The 16,750-nt window shown below is 38.6% G+C and overlaps 1 protein-coding gene and 1 pseudogene across 1 annotated transcript; one reads left to right on the plus strand and one right to left on the minus strand.

The window, feature by feature from the left end:
- The first annotated feature begins 12,212 nt into the window (after positions 1–12,212).
- Positions 12,213–13,579, plus strand: LOC127620658 (glutathione S-transferase theta-1-like; annotated as a pseudogene).
- Positions 13,580–13,954: 375 nt separating this feature from the next.
- On the minus strand, positions 13,955–15,035 carry LOC127620659 (taste receptor type 2 member 40). Its single transcript, XM_052093864.1, has one exon. It carries the CDS (start codon positions 15,033–15,035, stop codon positions 14,043–14,045), a length of 993 nt encoding a protein of 330 aa, XP_051949824.1. The 3' UTR covers positions 13,955–14,042.
- Between the last annotated feature and the right edge of the window lie 1,715 nt (positions 15,036–16,750).

Here is a 16,750-nt window from a genome sequence, read left to right on the forward strand (position 1 = left end):
CCACGTGACTTTTAACTCTTTTGCTGCTGGTATGAAATAGTCTAACTAACATTAAGTGGATTTTAATGTAAAATAAATGTGTAATCTAGCCTACATAATCGACCCGGTTTAGCCACAAAACCTGCACAATTTTGCTAGATTGAATTGCCACTCATTAACCTATTAATTTAGTATGTTTTAAAATTTAGTTCTCAAGGTTTAGTTTAGATATCCATAAATTAGATTTAGAATTAATTTTACAGCTAGCCTTTGTGTAACATTTAGCGTGTAAGATTTACAATTAGATTTCTATTCAAGACTATTCATTTATTTATTAATTTATTCATAAATGTATTTAAAAAAATTGCGGCGTTAAATCCGAAAAAAATTGGCAGTTTCGGGTTGTAAAACCTCATAACGTAGGCTAATAACAAAGCAAAATGTAATAACTGCATATAATTAAAAAAAGAAATATGTCATAAATGTTTATAATGTAATACAATTGTGAGTGCATAATATGTAGCCTAATAACGTTTTTCGCATAATGTAATAGGCTATTATATTATGAAAAATATGTATTACATTATAAACAGACTGTAGCAACTCATGACGTAATCAAAGTAGCCTACACGATTTAATACAGCACACAGTGGAGGTGAAACGTAATGTTGATAAACATTATAATTTTCTCTTAACACGAAGTTGTGAGCACAAAACTAAAAATAGTTTTTCTTGTCAAATCTAATAGGTTATTACATAAACAGCAAGTATTAGGCTACATTTTGCACACACCAGAAACATTTATATATATATATATATATATATATATATATATATATATATATATATATATATATATATATATATATATATATACATTTTATATAAATTATTAAATAATTTTGAGATTGTGACTTGGTCCATATTTTTGAGTCTCTATAACTTACAAAAACATTGTGAGTTTTATGCACTAAACGAAAAAGAAAAGCTTTCTAATGATTTAATTATAGGCTTTTTATGTTTCTACTCCAAATCATTGTCCAGATATACTAATCATTTAAATGGTGGGTATCATAAAAACCTGTTTTTGAGAAAATGGACTCTAAAGATTCCAAACAATTTTGGAATCAATTGAATCAAGTATACATTAAATAATTTATAGACATCAGTCACACACAGGTAAGTATAAATAAACTCAGCAAAAAAGAAACGTCTCTTTTTCAGGACACTGTATTTTAAAGCTAATTTTGTAAAAATCCAAATAACTTTACAGATCTTTATTGTAAAGTGTTTAAGCAATGTTTTCCATGCTTGTTCAATGAACCATAAACAATTAATGAACATGCACCTGTGGAATGGTCATTTAGACACTAACAGCTTACAGATGGTAGGCAGTTAAGGTCACAGTTATAAAAACGTAGGACACTAAAGAGACCTTTCTACTGACTCTGAAAAACACCAAAAGAAAGATGCCCTGGGTCCCTGCTCATCTGCGTGAACGTGCCTTAGTCATAATGCATGGAGGCATGAGGACTGCAGATGTGGCCAGGGCAATAAATTGCAACGTCCGTACTGTGAGACACCTAAGACAGCACTACAGGAAGGACAGCTGATCATTCTCGCAGTGGCAGACCACGTGTAACAACACCTGCACAGCATCGGTACATCTGAATATCACACATGCGGGACAGGTACAAGATGGCAACAACAACTGCCCAAGTTACACCAGGAATGCACAATCCCTGTTGTAAAGCAGGTGCTTACCAGACATCACCAGCAACAATGTTGCCTATAGGCACAAACTCACCTGTCCAAAAGACAGGAATTTCAGTGTTCTGCCATTGCCAGCAAAGAGCCCGTATCTCAATCCCAGTGAGGGCTAGGGTCATTCCCCTTAGAAATGTCTGAAAAATTGCAAGTGCCTTGGTGGAACAGTGGGGTAACATATTACAGCAAGAACTGGCAAATACTTAATGCAGCTGGTGGCCACATCAGATACTGACGTTTACTTTTGATTTTGTTCAGGGACACATTATTCCATTTCTGTTAGTCAAATATCTGTGAAACTTATTCAGTTTATGTCTTAGTTGTTGAATCTTTTTATGTTCATACAAATATTTACACATGTTAAATTTGCTGAAAATAAAAGCAGTTGAAAGTGAAAGTTTGTTTTTTTGCTGAGTTTATAATACATATATGTAATATTCTCTATTTTTAATAATGTGTAGTTTTAGCACCATGCTTCTCACTAGAGTAGTTCATTTTAACTCACGAGCTAAGGACATTACATAACTTTCCTGTGATAAATATAACTTTAGGTGACAGATTGTTTACAAGCTTTTTTATTGAAGTCTTGGTTGAAAAACAGATTGGGCCATTACATGAGATGATAGTTTTAAGTAAATTCTGTATATTTCATCATACCCTCTGATGTTAATCTGAGTTTTATTTCATACTATAACTTAAAGGTATATTAAAGTTAAGGAGGTGATTGGTTCATCATGTCTTGAAGGTAACCTCCCAGTTACTCTAAATCTCACGAGAGCCGCATGTGATGTTCACACACTGTGTTTATTGTGTGTAGGTGTATACATCTAAACCTAAGCTTAATCCTACCATTAAATCTAACCCTAAACATATAAGCGAATGAGACTCTTTTACACAGATAAAGTTACACACTTTAGTTTTATTATTGTTGTTCTGAGAAAATTATTACATTATGAACATTTATTACACTTAACCTATTACATCATGTGCAGTTATTAAGCTATGCTTTGTTATTATGTTATAAATTGTTACAGCGCCTTCACAGCACTGACGTGCACAATAAGTGATGCAAAATCACACCATGCATGACCCACTAACCACAACAAAAGCTCCCATTTTACTTCACATTTAACCAAATAAAGATAATCTGTTAAAACCAAAAGAAACTTAAGCTTTTTGAATTCTGTTTACAGGTGTGTTTAAAGAAGCACCAAAAAAATCATGAGAATTCATGATTCACCACCGTCACATTGTGCGGTGGTGAAATTGTACCAATTTTTTCAACATGCCTCAACCAGTTGCATATGCTTCACGAATACACGTTCGAAAAAAGGAAGTGTCACAATCTTCCTTATAACACATCAGGCCTGTAAACATGTTAATATCATGGTCATGTTTACACTCTGGGTAGGGTAAGGCATTACACTTTATGGTTAAGTTTAGGGATAGGGTTTGGGTAAGGGATTAAAGTTACGAAAACTATAAAGTAAAAAAACATTTAAGTTATGATTAATACAGAACAAATGCCACTTCGGGAACTACAAGGACATGAGGGAAGCATCTTTCATTGGTGGGTGTATAACTCGTTCTATTTTGTACAAAAGAAAATAGCCATTTGAATCGCCACCTCATACAATTGTGAGGAATACATGGTTTTGTTCTCTATCTGTAATGACTAACATCCCACCAATGAATGTGTTAGTTTCTATGACCAAGAGGCTGCAGCATTGTTAACCACAATACAATAATCTATGGGCTAATTCATTTTCACACAAATACTATATGAAGAACACATTTAATCAATCTATCAATTTTGTGGTTGAATTGCCTTTTTTTTAACCCAGTTGGTTGTATCACAAATGCAGCTGCAGGAGAGCATAACAAATTAATGAGGCTTACAATAAGCCCCACCAAGAGTTTCAAATGTTTATTTTCCCTTTCCTGGTGAGCCTCATAGTTTTGCCATTGCATCAACTACCATGTTTATATAAATGCAGTGTGCCATTGTCATCCTCATCCTCAACCATGCTAAAGAAAGCTGTAAAACATATTCACATACTCAAATGCACATGTGTATGATGCAATTGTCCTATACACGCACATACAATATCTGCAGTCTGTAGTTGGAAGAGCTTGGTCATGCAGGTTTATACTGAAAATGTTCACCTGCATAAAAATGGTTGTGGATGAGTTTAGACTGGTGAATCTCCCCAGATTAGATTTAGAGGAGAAGATCAATTTAAAGAAATTAAATAATTAAATTGTATTGAAGTGCATGTAAATGCAATATTTGTGTTTTCTCTCTTTAGTTTAATCAAGTGCACTCTATCATTCCCTCACCATATCTCAGGCAAATTCCCTGTGATATGCGCACATATGTTTTGACCACAAGTTAATGCAAAACCAATGGGATGTTTTGATGGAAGTTCTTACCAATTAGAAAACACCATAACCTCAAATGGCTAGCCAAAATATTAACATGGGTTTTGTGAAAATGTGACTTTCAAGAGATTCTGTATGTGCATTGTTCATGTTCATTGCAAGCTGAGATGTTATGTTTGCATATTCCATACAAACAAAAATGTTGAGTAGTTGCATAACAAGGAACAGCTTTGCATACAAATATATGTTAGGGGCCTACATGGAATATTTTTTATCATGCGTTCTGTACATTTTCATTGTGACAGCATTCATATTCTCCTTCCATAATCTGACGATATGACTGATGATACTTTAATAATGTACACATATTCATATTTAATTACGTATTTGGATTATTAATAACAAGGATCAAGGTTATGCCTATTGCCACAGCATGTCATGGATTTCAGTTGCTTATTTTATATTTCTTCAAGAAGATCATAAAGCAGGTGGAAGCTTGTTTATGTTACACAGAATAACTTTCCCTTCATGTCAGAGACCAATTTAGAACAAATAACATTTATTGTTAAAAATCTATTTTAAACAAATCACTTGTCTCAAAGCGATATAATAGAAGTTAACCTGTTAATTTATTCTTAACCTTTTTTGGTCTTCATCGAGTATCTTCTATAATTTGGGACCACATGCATCTATTCATTCAAACCAGACTTTGAATAGAGTCTTGCTGGGAGCCTCAACAGGAAAAACCCAATGCCTCAGAATCTTATATTGGTTAGTCCAACCCCCAATCAAACTGCTCTTTTGAGTTTTATTTGGGTTGTGATAATCCAACACATTAATGTAACACTCAAAGAGAAATACTGTAATTTTTCAAAAGAGACTTTTGTAAAAATGTATTCCCTAAGATTAAGTTTAAAGGAACAGTTCACCCAAAATATACAATATAATATAATTCTCTCATCATTTACTCACCCTCATGCCATCTCAAACTTGTATGACTTTCTTCTGTGGAACACAAACAAGGATATTTTGAAATATGATATGTTCCAAAACATTCAGCTCAAATCAGCAAAAACGTAATCCATACGACTCCAGTGGTTTAATCCATGTATTCCAAAGTGACACAATAGTTTGAGAAACAGAGCAAAATGTAAGTCCTTATTTACTTGAAATCTTGACAAACACAATCTCATTCATGAGAGATGCTTATTCACACGCTTCCACTGGCTTGACACATACTCGGAGCGCTATACACGTTCGCAATATGATCATATGCATGTTGTCTCCGAGAGTTCAGGTACGCTAGGATTAGCTACATTATGCCGACTCACCAGCATCTCATATTAGAATTTTTTTTTTTGCATCGGCTCCAGCGTGTTTACCTTCCCTTGAACCAGGAAGAAATCGCTTTCGCATAATCACTGACGAGCACTATTCGGAGGTTGCATTTTTCCCTGTAACATTACATTGTTACTCCACTGATGGTTATGTTTAGGTTTGGGTTGGGGGGAGGTTGGGTACAGTTTATAAAATATGCATTCCTCTTCGCTTTTTTACAGCCTGTACAGCTGAAAACAACTTGTTTTGGTGCCCCTCTGTTGACATTTTACTCAGAAAATGGAACTCACCCATGCTCATACACCCAACAACACTTATGTTTTGGCCACTGGGGGCAGTGTTTTGAGTTTTGGTAAGCACAGACCGATTTTAGCTAAAGAAAAATCAACCTACTGTTTCCAATTTCACTTTGAGAACAGTCTGGTATACAAACCAGACACAGGTTTTCATGCATAGTTAGGTTATTTAGAAAATCCTGACGCAAGTTTAAGGAATAGTTCACCCAAAAATGAATATTTGCTAACAATTTACTCACCCTCAGGCCATCCAAGATGTATCTGAGTTTCTTTCTTCATCAAAACAGAATTTAACCAATTTAACCTTTAAACAATGCAAGTGAATGTACTCGACTCCAGTCTACAAATAAAGTTCTTCTGAAACCAAACGATTGATTATTTTTAGAAACAAAACAATACTTATATACTTTATAACTCATCAAATAATGTAGTCCATTCAGTTGCATTGTTTAAAGGAGGAGGCCTGAAATGAATTCCTAAAAATACTAAAATTCTTGAAACATCTTGAATGGCCTGAGGGTGAGTAAATTATCAGCTAACTTTCAATTTTGGGTGAACTTTTCCTTTAAATGTATGGCTGAAAACAACTAGCTTCAGAACCTGCTTTTGGTGCCACTCCATGGACATTTCACCCAGAAAATGGAATTCACACGTGCCCATGAGCACAACAACACTTAACGTTTTGGCCACTGGGAGCAGTGTTTCGAGTTTCGGTAAGCACGGACCGAATTTAGCTAAAGAAAAGTCAACCTACTGTTTCCGATTTCACGGTGAGATCAGGCTGATACACAAACCAGGCAGTTTCCAGGTTTGTGATTTTCACATCCAGCTGGGCTATTTTGAAAAAGCAGACACAAGTTTAATGATTTCACCTGGAAGTAAAATGTTTTCAAGTTAAGTTTGGGGATATTTTAATAAAGTAACGTGGTCGCAAAAAATGTATGCACTGCGTTACCTGCTCTGTGTTTCAATTGGGCTGGATGTCAAGGTTTGAATAAGGACTGTTCCTCAACCAAAGTAATTGTATAGCTTCAGAAGACAGATTACACAACTCAAGTCATATGGATTATTATATGATATATACCTTTATGTCTTGTTTGGAGCTTGAAAGTTTTGGACCCCATTGAATTATATTGTTTGGACAAAAACCTGTCATACCTTCAAAATAGTTCACTACAGAACATATCCTGTAAAATATCTTTGTGTTCTGCAGAAGAAAGAAAGTCATACAAGTTTGAGATGGCATGAGGGTGAGTAAATGAAGAGAAATTGTCATATTTTGGGTGAACTATTCCTTTAAGAGAAACAGTGAAAAAATACTCTGTTTGCAATATAAGGGTCTAAGGGTGTTTTACTGTGTTATCATATATCAAGGGAGTATGAATATCATTACTGTACTTTTACTATAAGAAACTTAAGCAGTTGCCACATAAATAAACCATGTTGAGGAGCAAGGATGAGCTGGCGAGATCATCATTAGTTTCTTTCCAAGGTTTCTATATGGAAATAATGGATTTGTTTGGTCCACGGACCTCTTTGTTGCAATAACAATTCATAATGTTCAGCATCATGGAAATGTCTTACAATCTGCTGTATCAAGTATATTTACCTTGTTTGATTCATTGGATATGTTAGCAACTGATAAGTTTGCTTGAGAAGGTACTGATTCTTGGTTCCAATGCTTTTGTCTTTAGTCTACAAGACAGAAAAGGCCTTGTTGCGCCATCATGTGGTTGAATTCATTAAAACTATTAAACTTTTCGAATTTCGGTAGCCTACAATTTTCATTACTTTCTGCCCTGCAATAGTCTATGCACATTAAACTTTAAACCACGAGGGTTTAAACTAGTATTCAGCATTCAAAACTAAAACAAAACATTTTTTTTTATTGAAATTCTAAACTGCTCCCAGTTGTTTAGGCTATATCTAAATACAAATGTGTTTAATATTTCAGCATTTGAATCATGCACAGAAACATGTTTATGTTCTTTATATCAGAAAATATCAAGTCAGATTGATTTCTCCTTTTATGTGAAGCAGATTTATGTTTTTGGAAAGATAGCTTTCACAAGACAAAATAATAAGCATGAAAAAGATGTACTGTATGTGGACTTGGATCAACACAACTCAGATTTATTGCTGCAGTATGCATGTCCTTTCAACTACTTACTAACTTACAGTAATGGGAGAAAATTAATTAAAAGCGATGAATGCACATGATGCATTGCTGAAGGCCCTTCAAAAATAATACAGGCATTGGGAACAAACCTAAAATACAAACAGGTTTTTAATTTATCTTTGACAGGAAATGAGTGACAGATCAAAACAAATGGAAAACAAAATGCTGATTGTATGCTAATTTTCTGTTGTGTATTTATATATTCATTATAATGAATTAAACAGTTGAAACTCTACAGATGAGATGTGAAAAGAGTTGTTATTGTAACGTTTGCAGGAGGTGGCAGATGAGGAGTGAGGATCTACACGCGGGTTTTATTGAACAAAGTGAAAACAAGACAGACTGGAACAAAGGAAACATCCACGGTGGGAAAACTGAAACCAAAACATGAAAACATAACTGTACGTTCACACCAGAAGCGGAGAGAGCGTCAAAATTCGCTCTGGCTGCCCTGCCTTCGCGGCTCGAGGACTCTCGTGGACGCTCTGACGTAGTTGAAATAGGCGGCAATGTTTGTTCAGAATGCTTTGTTTTGTGAACTATATTTAAAGGGGCCGCAATTTAAACATCCAGACATGTCAACCATTTACTTTTTGCCGACCTATCACAAGTAGCGTATATCCTCATGAACTCTTTAAAATGTGAAAATAAGAAATCGATCGATGGCAGAAAGTAATTAAAATTATAGTTGTTTGTTATCAAAATAAAATACATTTGTAATAATAACTGTGGTCTTGGTTGTTTTATATCCTGTAAGCAAACAGGGACAGATCATATATTACTGGGAATCCCGCCACGGCAATAATTAGTTTCTCCTGCATTTTATCTTCGGAACTCATGTTTGGTGGGACCCAAAGTTTACACGGTTATGTTCTCTAGACTCTGCTAGAGCGGAGCACTTCTATATTCCAATAGGTTGCTGCCAAACCGCGTCACAGCTCATTACCATTATGTTGACAGCACTTGAACTTCCATCTGATGCCCACGCCGCCCAAGAGTCGCCGCGCTGCTTCTCGCCGCCGAGAGACGCTGGCTGTCATTGAAAATGAATGACTTCCGGTCGATTTGACGCTCCCGCCGCCTCTGGTGTGAACGTACGGTAAGGGGTACATGAATTGGGTAAAACATTGACTAGCAGACATCTACAAACAAGCATGAGCAAACAACGATCGACAATGACTGGGGAACAAACAGGGTTTAAATACACAGGGAGAGTGATGATCAAACGACAAACAGGTGAGAACAATGATTGAGTGCTGGCAGTGATGAGGGCCGGGAATTGTGGGAAATGTAGTTCAAAACAGGTCTGGAATCCCCCCGGGGAGCGGATTCCAGACGCTCCTAAAAAGAGAACAAAAACATACTCAAAAAACAAAACAAAATCGTCTAAGGAGTGAGGGGGGGCAGGCAGATCAAGGAGAGCACACGGGCAACCAGACAGTCCAAGGGGGTACAAGGGGCAACCAGACAGTCCAAGGGGGTACAAGGGGCAGGCAGGCAGTCCACGGAGGCACAGGGGGCAGGCAGGCAGTCCACGGAGGCACAGGGGGCAGGCAGGCAGTCCACGGAGGCACAAGGGGCAGGCAGGCAGTCCACGGAGGCACAGGGGGCAGGCAGGCAGTCCAAGGAGGCCACAAGACGGGGCCTGGGTCAGGTGGCCTGGGAGCTGGCCACAGAACAAGGACAGGCTCAGGAGGCCTGGGAGCTGGCCACAGGGCAAGGACAGGCTCAGGAGGCCTGGGAGTCGGCCACAGGACCACAGCCATGGTGAACTCCGAGGGCGGAGCCATGGAAGTTTCTGGTGGCGGAGCCATGGGTGGCTCAGGAGGCGGAACCGTAGAGGGCTCTGGAGACGGAGCCGTGGTAGGCGGAGCCGAGGGAGGCTCCGGAGGCGACATCGTAGAAGGCTCAGGAGGCGGAGCTGATGGAGGCTCTGGAGGTGACATTGCCCTGTTTTACCCAGTTCATGTACCCCTTATGTTTTCATGTTTTGGTTTCAGTTTTCCCACCGTGGATGTTTCCTTTGTTCCAGTCTGTCTTGTTTTCACTTTGTTCAATAAAACCTGCGTTATAAAACAGGCGCTGGGTCTGGGACAGTCGAGGCTACAGGTGCTGGCTCACTGACGTTCGAGGCTACGGGCGCTGGCTCACTGACGTTCGAGGCTACGGGCGCTGGCTCACTGACGTTCGAGGCTACGGGCGCTGGCTCACTGACGTTCGAGGCTACGGGCGCTGGCTCACTGACGTTCGAGGCTACGGGCGCTGGCTCACTGACGTTCGAGGCTTCGGGCACTGGCTCACTGACGTTCGAGGCTTCGGGCACTGGCTCACTGACGTCCGGGGCTGCAGGCATTGGCTTGTTGGCCATGGTATGCGTGAGCTCTGGTTTGTTGGACATAGAGGGCAGAGCCACGGGAGGTTCTGGGGACGGAGCTGTGGAAGGCAGAGGCTGGAGAGCAGAAGCCTTCCCTCTTCTCCTCCTCCTCCTCCTCCTCCTCCAGTCGGACAAGGCTGACAACGCTGGGTCGCTGACCGTGGCTGGCTTGGGCTCAGGCTCGCTGACCGTGGGAGGCGTGGGCTCAGGCTTGCTGACCGTGGAAGCCTTTCACGCTCAGGCTCGCTGACCGTGGAAGGCGTGGGCTCAGGCTCGCTGACCGTGGAAGGCGTGAACTGGGAAGCGGAAGCTGGCAGCGCTGGCTCGTTGACCAAGGCAGGCGTGGGGGTTGGCTCGCTGGCAGGCGGGGCAGGCGTGAAGGGACGAGCCATGGACGACTGGAGGGTCACCACTGTGGGAGGAGAGGCAGGGTCCTCCTTGATGACGCCCACAGTGAACGGCAAGCCACAGGCCAGCAAGGTGTCTTATCCATAAATTCGCAGAGCGTCCAGCTGCGCATCGCCGGTGGCAACTGCTCCTTGAGTGAACTGTTTAGGTTGGCCCTGAAGAAAACCACCAGGGAGGAGTCCGGGAAGTCCGCGACACTCGCCAGCTCGAGGAAATCGCGGATGTGGTCCTCCACAGGACGGTTCTCTTGCTTGAGGCAGAGAAGTCTATAGTTCGCCTGTTGAACCGCTAGATCCATATTTTGGTCGATCGTTCTGTAACGTTTGCAGGAGGAGGCAGACGAGGAGTGAGGATCTACACGCGGGTTTTATTGAACAAAGTGAAAACAAGACAGACTGGAACAAAGGAAACATCCACGGTGGGAAAACTGAAACCAAAACATGAAAACATAAGGGGTACATGAACTGGGTAAAACAGGGCAAAACTTCGACTAGCAGACATCTACAAACAAGCATGAGCAAACAACGATCGACAATGACTGGGGAACAAACAGGGTTTAAATACACAGGGAGCGTGATGATCAAACGACAAACAGGTGAGAACAATGATTGAGTGCTGGCAGTGATGAGGGCCGGGAATTGTGGGAAATGTAGTTCAAAACAGGTGACAGGTGAAACACGGGGCAGACAACAAGGGATCATAACAGTTATGGTTCTCTTGGACTGTAGCCTATTACAACAATCTTTGGTGGCACGCGCACACACACAACCCCAAAAAACCTCACAGATAATAAAAAAATAGTTATTTATTTAATATAAATAAAAAAGATAATAAGTAAATTGTATTAAAGTGCATGTAAATGCAATATTTGAGTTTTCTCTCTCAAGTTTTATCAAGCACACTATCATTCCCCCTTCATATCTCAGGCAAATTTCTTGTGACATGCACACATATGTTTTTTCTCAGCTCTTGCCATTTAAATTTGATCATGACATCAATTGCATGTAATTAGATAAACGAAGTGGACAGCCATAACATGGTAACCTAGTTTTAGGTGTCACAAGAACATTGTACTATTGACCCCTGGAAGGCAGATCATAGACATAAAGCATATGAAGATGAGAAGTTTGGATAAGCAGCACTCATCTAACCCCTTCAGGATCTTGCTATCCAAAATGCCACTTGAGCTGTACCTCAATCTTAATTCTCAGCCATGTTGCTCAATCCTTGTATTTGCTAAGATAACAAGAATTCTCTTTGAATACAAAGCCGTGGATCTAGCTGCAGGTCATTTATTTTTGTTTTGAATTTGGCTTTATGTTTTATATTGCAATAGTCCAGATAAAAATTCAGCTGTAATTTCCTTGCTAAAGCATTAAGTGTCACTAGTTCTGAATGTTCTATAGACAATGTAAAATGGTTACCTTCAATTTTAAACCTTACATTTTGTTTTGATGGTGCAACACAATGTATTCAGGTTGATTCGGTGATGTTAAATACTTTTAACATTGACTTACTGCTGTGCAGCATAGCTATTCTGCAGTAGTTGGCAAAGAAACATCTCACCCCTGACCACTGGTACCCAGCTGACCAGCAGAAGTACACACAAGTTGATGAGTATCTTTCCTGGCAGCACACAAACATAAGAGCTAATGGGTCAAAGGTCTTCTGGTTCAGGGTAAGATCTTCTGTTTAAATATTGTTGCATAAGTAGGTCCACTTTATTTCATGCTGTCTGCATGTACATTGAGTAAATCTTGATTATGTAACTTGACTATCCTTTCACTGTTTACATGCTCTTTGCTAAATATTCATGCAACCATTCATATGTTTGCACATTTTCATCCACACAGCTTTATTAACTAATTTAGTAACTAATTTATTCACTCCCCCTTTTTCTATCTCAGTCATTCTTTTGGTCCGGATCCCTGTCAGGAGTTGTCCAGATGGGTGGCCTGGGGTTGCCCTGTAATCCCAGTAATTTAATAGTCCGCTGCAAATAAAGACGATTTTAACAACTTCACAGATCAGATAATACACAAGTTTTAACAAAATATCTAATGGAAGTGCTTTTGTAAAATTGTAAAAATACCTCAATTGAACAGGCCACCCCAGTCAAATATTTTGGGCATGCTACTGATCCCTGTCAAATGCTAGTTATCATGTATGGAACAGTCGGTCCCTATCTGACACATTTGACAAAATGCATTTCTTTATCAGGTTTTGCCTGTAGCTGATATTTCACAATTCTAGGCAGTGTTGCCTGTGTTCACAGGGGACCCAGTGCCCAAGGAGAAGATGGATTTTGCCATGGAGGACTTCGACTTGGCTCTGAAGATCATTGAGGAGAAGTCTATAGGACAGACCCTTTATAACTGGAGAGAAAATATCACTGGCAGATATAGTAGCCATTGAAGAGATGATGCAGGTAAAAACCCATCTTTTTGTTCCATATAGTTATCTAGTCAAAGTTTTATTTCACATCCATAATGGTACAGAATGTCAGTACAAAGGTAGTAAAATATTTTGTCTTTCAGGCCCCCCATGACTGTGCATTTATATATTAAAAATATATAAATAAAAAATACAAAAATATATTAAGTTATTCTGTGTACTATATTATGATATATATTAGAGTTTAGAATAAAATAAAAAAAATGTGACATATTGTTTGTATGATTGCGTGTGTTGAATCCGATCACTACAGGCCTAGATGTGTTTGAAGGCAGACCTGCTCTTAGCGCATGGAGGGACAGAGTGAAGAAGGAGATTGGAGTGGAAGTCTTCAATGAGGCTCGTAAGGTTATCATGAATGTTGATATGAAACAATGGGATACCGGAATTTCTCAAGCTTAGGATTCAGAAAATGTTTAATTGATTACTTTAGTTTTATATTCTATCTAGATTTGACAGAATTGAAACTTACACAATTGTGAAATCACTGTATTTAAAATAAACAAAATATAACAAGTTCAAGGTAGGAGTTTTCATTTACATTATATATTTTATGCTATTCATTTTAACACATTTTCACAGTTCAGTAAAATATATGATTACATGTCTGATTTTATTAATACATTAATTACATTTAGGTCACCAAGATCAAAATAACTATTTCATTAATCCTGCAAAAGAATAGGAATTACTAGCCCAAAGGTCACTATTTAGATTTTATATTACTTAAATGTTTCTAGTTATAATTCATTACTATTCAGCAAACCATATTATAAAATCAAGCCATTAGTAATAAAGGCATTCATCTAAAATCAGAAACAAGTAATATAGTGCTAGTTTTTGTTAAATAATCTATCCATGTATATCAAACATCCCTCGTCTCAACTGTCTGGCTTTTGGTAGCTTGTTCCTTGGCCTCCCTACAGCAGAACAGACTCCAAAGTTTCTCTTTAAGATACCTATTAGACGCTGTCAGAAGGACAGATGTCATGCTAGAATAAAAACTGTAGCCAAATATTAAGACGAGGTAGGTGATAAATACCCCGATTATCCTTATAATGAGGAACAAAGCCACGATAAATAGACTAGTCAGATAAACTCCCACCAGAGAGATGGTAAGCTTGCATACCAGCAGGTAAGAGTCTGAACCCTGCACTTGGGTCTTGTTCTTCTGGAGGGCAAGTGTATGGGCACACAAATGGATAACCATTCTGAGAGAAGTGGGCAGCATGATCATCAGAGGGATGGGGCAGAGGCAACCAAAAACGGCAACAATGTATGATGTTTCATCAATATCTGCAGCAAACATTGGCCTCGGGCAGCTTGCTTTTGAGGATTCGTTAAGGCTGTAGTTTGAAGACACATTGTAGCCGTCTTGTGATGAATCTACAAGTTCAAGTGTGAACATTGGTAAGAACAGCAAGGAGAAGCCCAAGCAGCTCAGCAGCACTGCAGTGTTGATAACAGTGGAGATGTTCCTCTTCAGTGATCCGAGGCACTCGGAGGAGAAACTCACAACTTTCACACAGTAGAAGAGACTCAGCCATGCAATGGCCCAGAAGCTGATGCAGCTGAAATTCAACAATAGATATATAACAGTCCGGATAAAGAAAGGATACGGCTTCACACACCAGATATCAGGCTGCAGAAATACAGCCACCTCCAATGAGAGAGCGGCAAGTACCACAACAACATTGCTGATGGAGATGACGCATAGGATCAAACCCACAGTCTGAATGATTCTGGTCTTCACTTGCTGTTCTATGGTCAAAACTAGGTTAAACATGTTTCCAGAAACACCAAGAAACACCAAAACAATCGAAAAAATGATGTGTCCAGCATCTGTCACGATAACCATGATGTGCACACAAAGTCACAGTCATTTACAGCTTTGACATCTGGTGAGATGCACTGTCTTATACAGAAGATAAACAGGGAATGAGTCTCTTATGCAAAGTGGCACTGCGTGACTAATGATCCCTGGTGAAATCAGGGCATGTCATGTTTAAAGCAGAGTCTGAAAACACAAATTAGGTAAAATGATAGTAATGCACGGATCAGCTTTCACAAACCAAGTCGAGACAAGAGAATTTGTGAATTAAATTTAATTTGCATTCTTCAGTAATTGTAAATACATAGCAGATGCATTTCACTAATATAAACCGCTGTACATTTATTTGAAGATGTGCATGTGACAATCAGTAATGTTCATGTTATCACTGTTCAATATTTGCCAATTCAAATCCTTGTTTGTGTGAAATGTAGACAAATTACTTGTAAATGTAGTGGATAAAATATAGTCTTTACAATGTAACTCTCATAGAATTTTGTAGAAATTGCTTTAAAAAGAAAAAAAAAGAAAGAAAAAGAAAAGTCAGATTTTTTGTAAAAAAAAAAAAAAAAATAATAGAAAAAAGTTACTTTTAAGGGGTGGTAACACTAGGCTTTGAGCGCGTAATTTTTTTTCGTACAATGTCACATGGGAGGACTTCTGATTCAAGTAAATCACAAAACATTATATTATATTAAAAATGTTAAAATATATTGTCTACTCACTTTGTAATGAAGCTCAACAAGAGCAAACGAAGACGATGATGATGTAGGAACCCAGGTGCAGTTTATTCAAATGTGAGTATGTTCCAGAACGTGAAACCAAAACATGGACATGGACATGGACATGGACATGGACATGGACATGGACATGGACATGGACATGGACATGGACATGGACATGGACATGGACATGGACTATGTAACACCAAATACAATACCTGACAAAGGACAATGGAAAACATGAGGGTTTAAATACATGGACAAGGTGTAAAACAATGACGAGGGAACCAATGAACAGACAGAACCGATAACAAGATAACATGACAATAACCCAACGCAAACAAGACACATGAACATGGAGGGAAATAGGAATCACATGACTAGAGAACCACAAGACATGAAACAGGAAATAAACTTTTCAAAATAAAAGACATGAAAAACATGAATAAACAAAATACACATGACAACTTTCCTGCAATAATAAAACTAGCAGCTATATGTATTCTTTGAAATGAGCCAAGAGGTCAGGTGGGACGTTTCGAACTTCTATTGGTCACGGGTCCTCCCATCGTACAAATTCACGGTTCAGTGTTCACCAAGCTTGGACTTTGGTATGTAATGTAGAACTAAATTTCTTTGCATGTGCTTGCATTTCCAGTCTGCTGCATTCGGATGCATTTGAATGGGAGTGAATGCAGTGTGAAGTGTAGTATGTCCACCCTTTAATGTAAAGTGTATTTTAAAGTCTACCAAGGCAAATATTAACACTATAAAGAACTTTAACTGTACATAAATAATATACATAAAGATTCACATTTTCAGTGCTTTGTATTTTAAACATTTAACATAGCAACAAATCCAGTGAAAATATGTGCAGCAATTAAATGCTCAAGAAACTTACTGAACGTTTATTGGTTGTCTTTACATTGCTACATGCCATTCTGTTCTGTTCTTTTTTCTGGAAAAAAGCCAAATCTGTTCTCTTCTTTTACTTTGAATGTAAATGTTATGGACACCGGC

Source organism: Xyrauchen texanus, chromosome 27, assembly GCF_025860055.1.
Source record: "Xyrauchen texanus isolate HMW12.3.18 chromosome 27, RBS_HiC_50CHRs, whole genome shotgun sequence".
In the NCBI taxonomy this organism is placed as follows: Eukaryota; Metazoa; Chordata; class Actinopteri; order Cypriniformes; family Catostomidae; genus Xyrauchen; species Xyrauchen texanus.

What these genes read in the sequence shown, in the direction of transcription:
- LOC127620659 (XM_052093864.1), bottom strand. Translation starts at nt 15,035, where the DNA reads ATGGTTATCGTGACAGATGCTGGACACATCATTTTTTCGATTGTTTTG.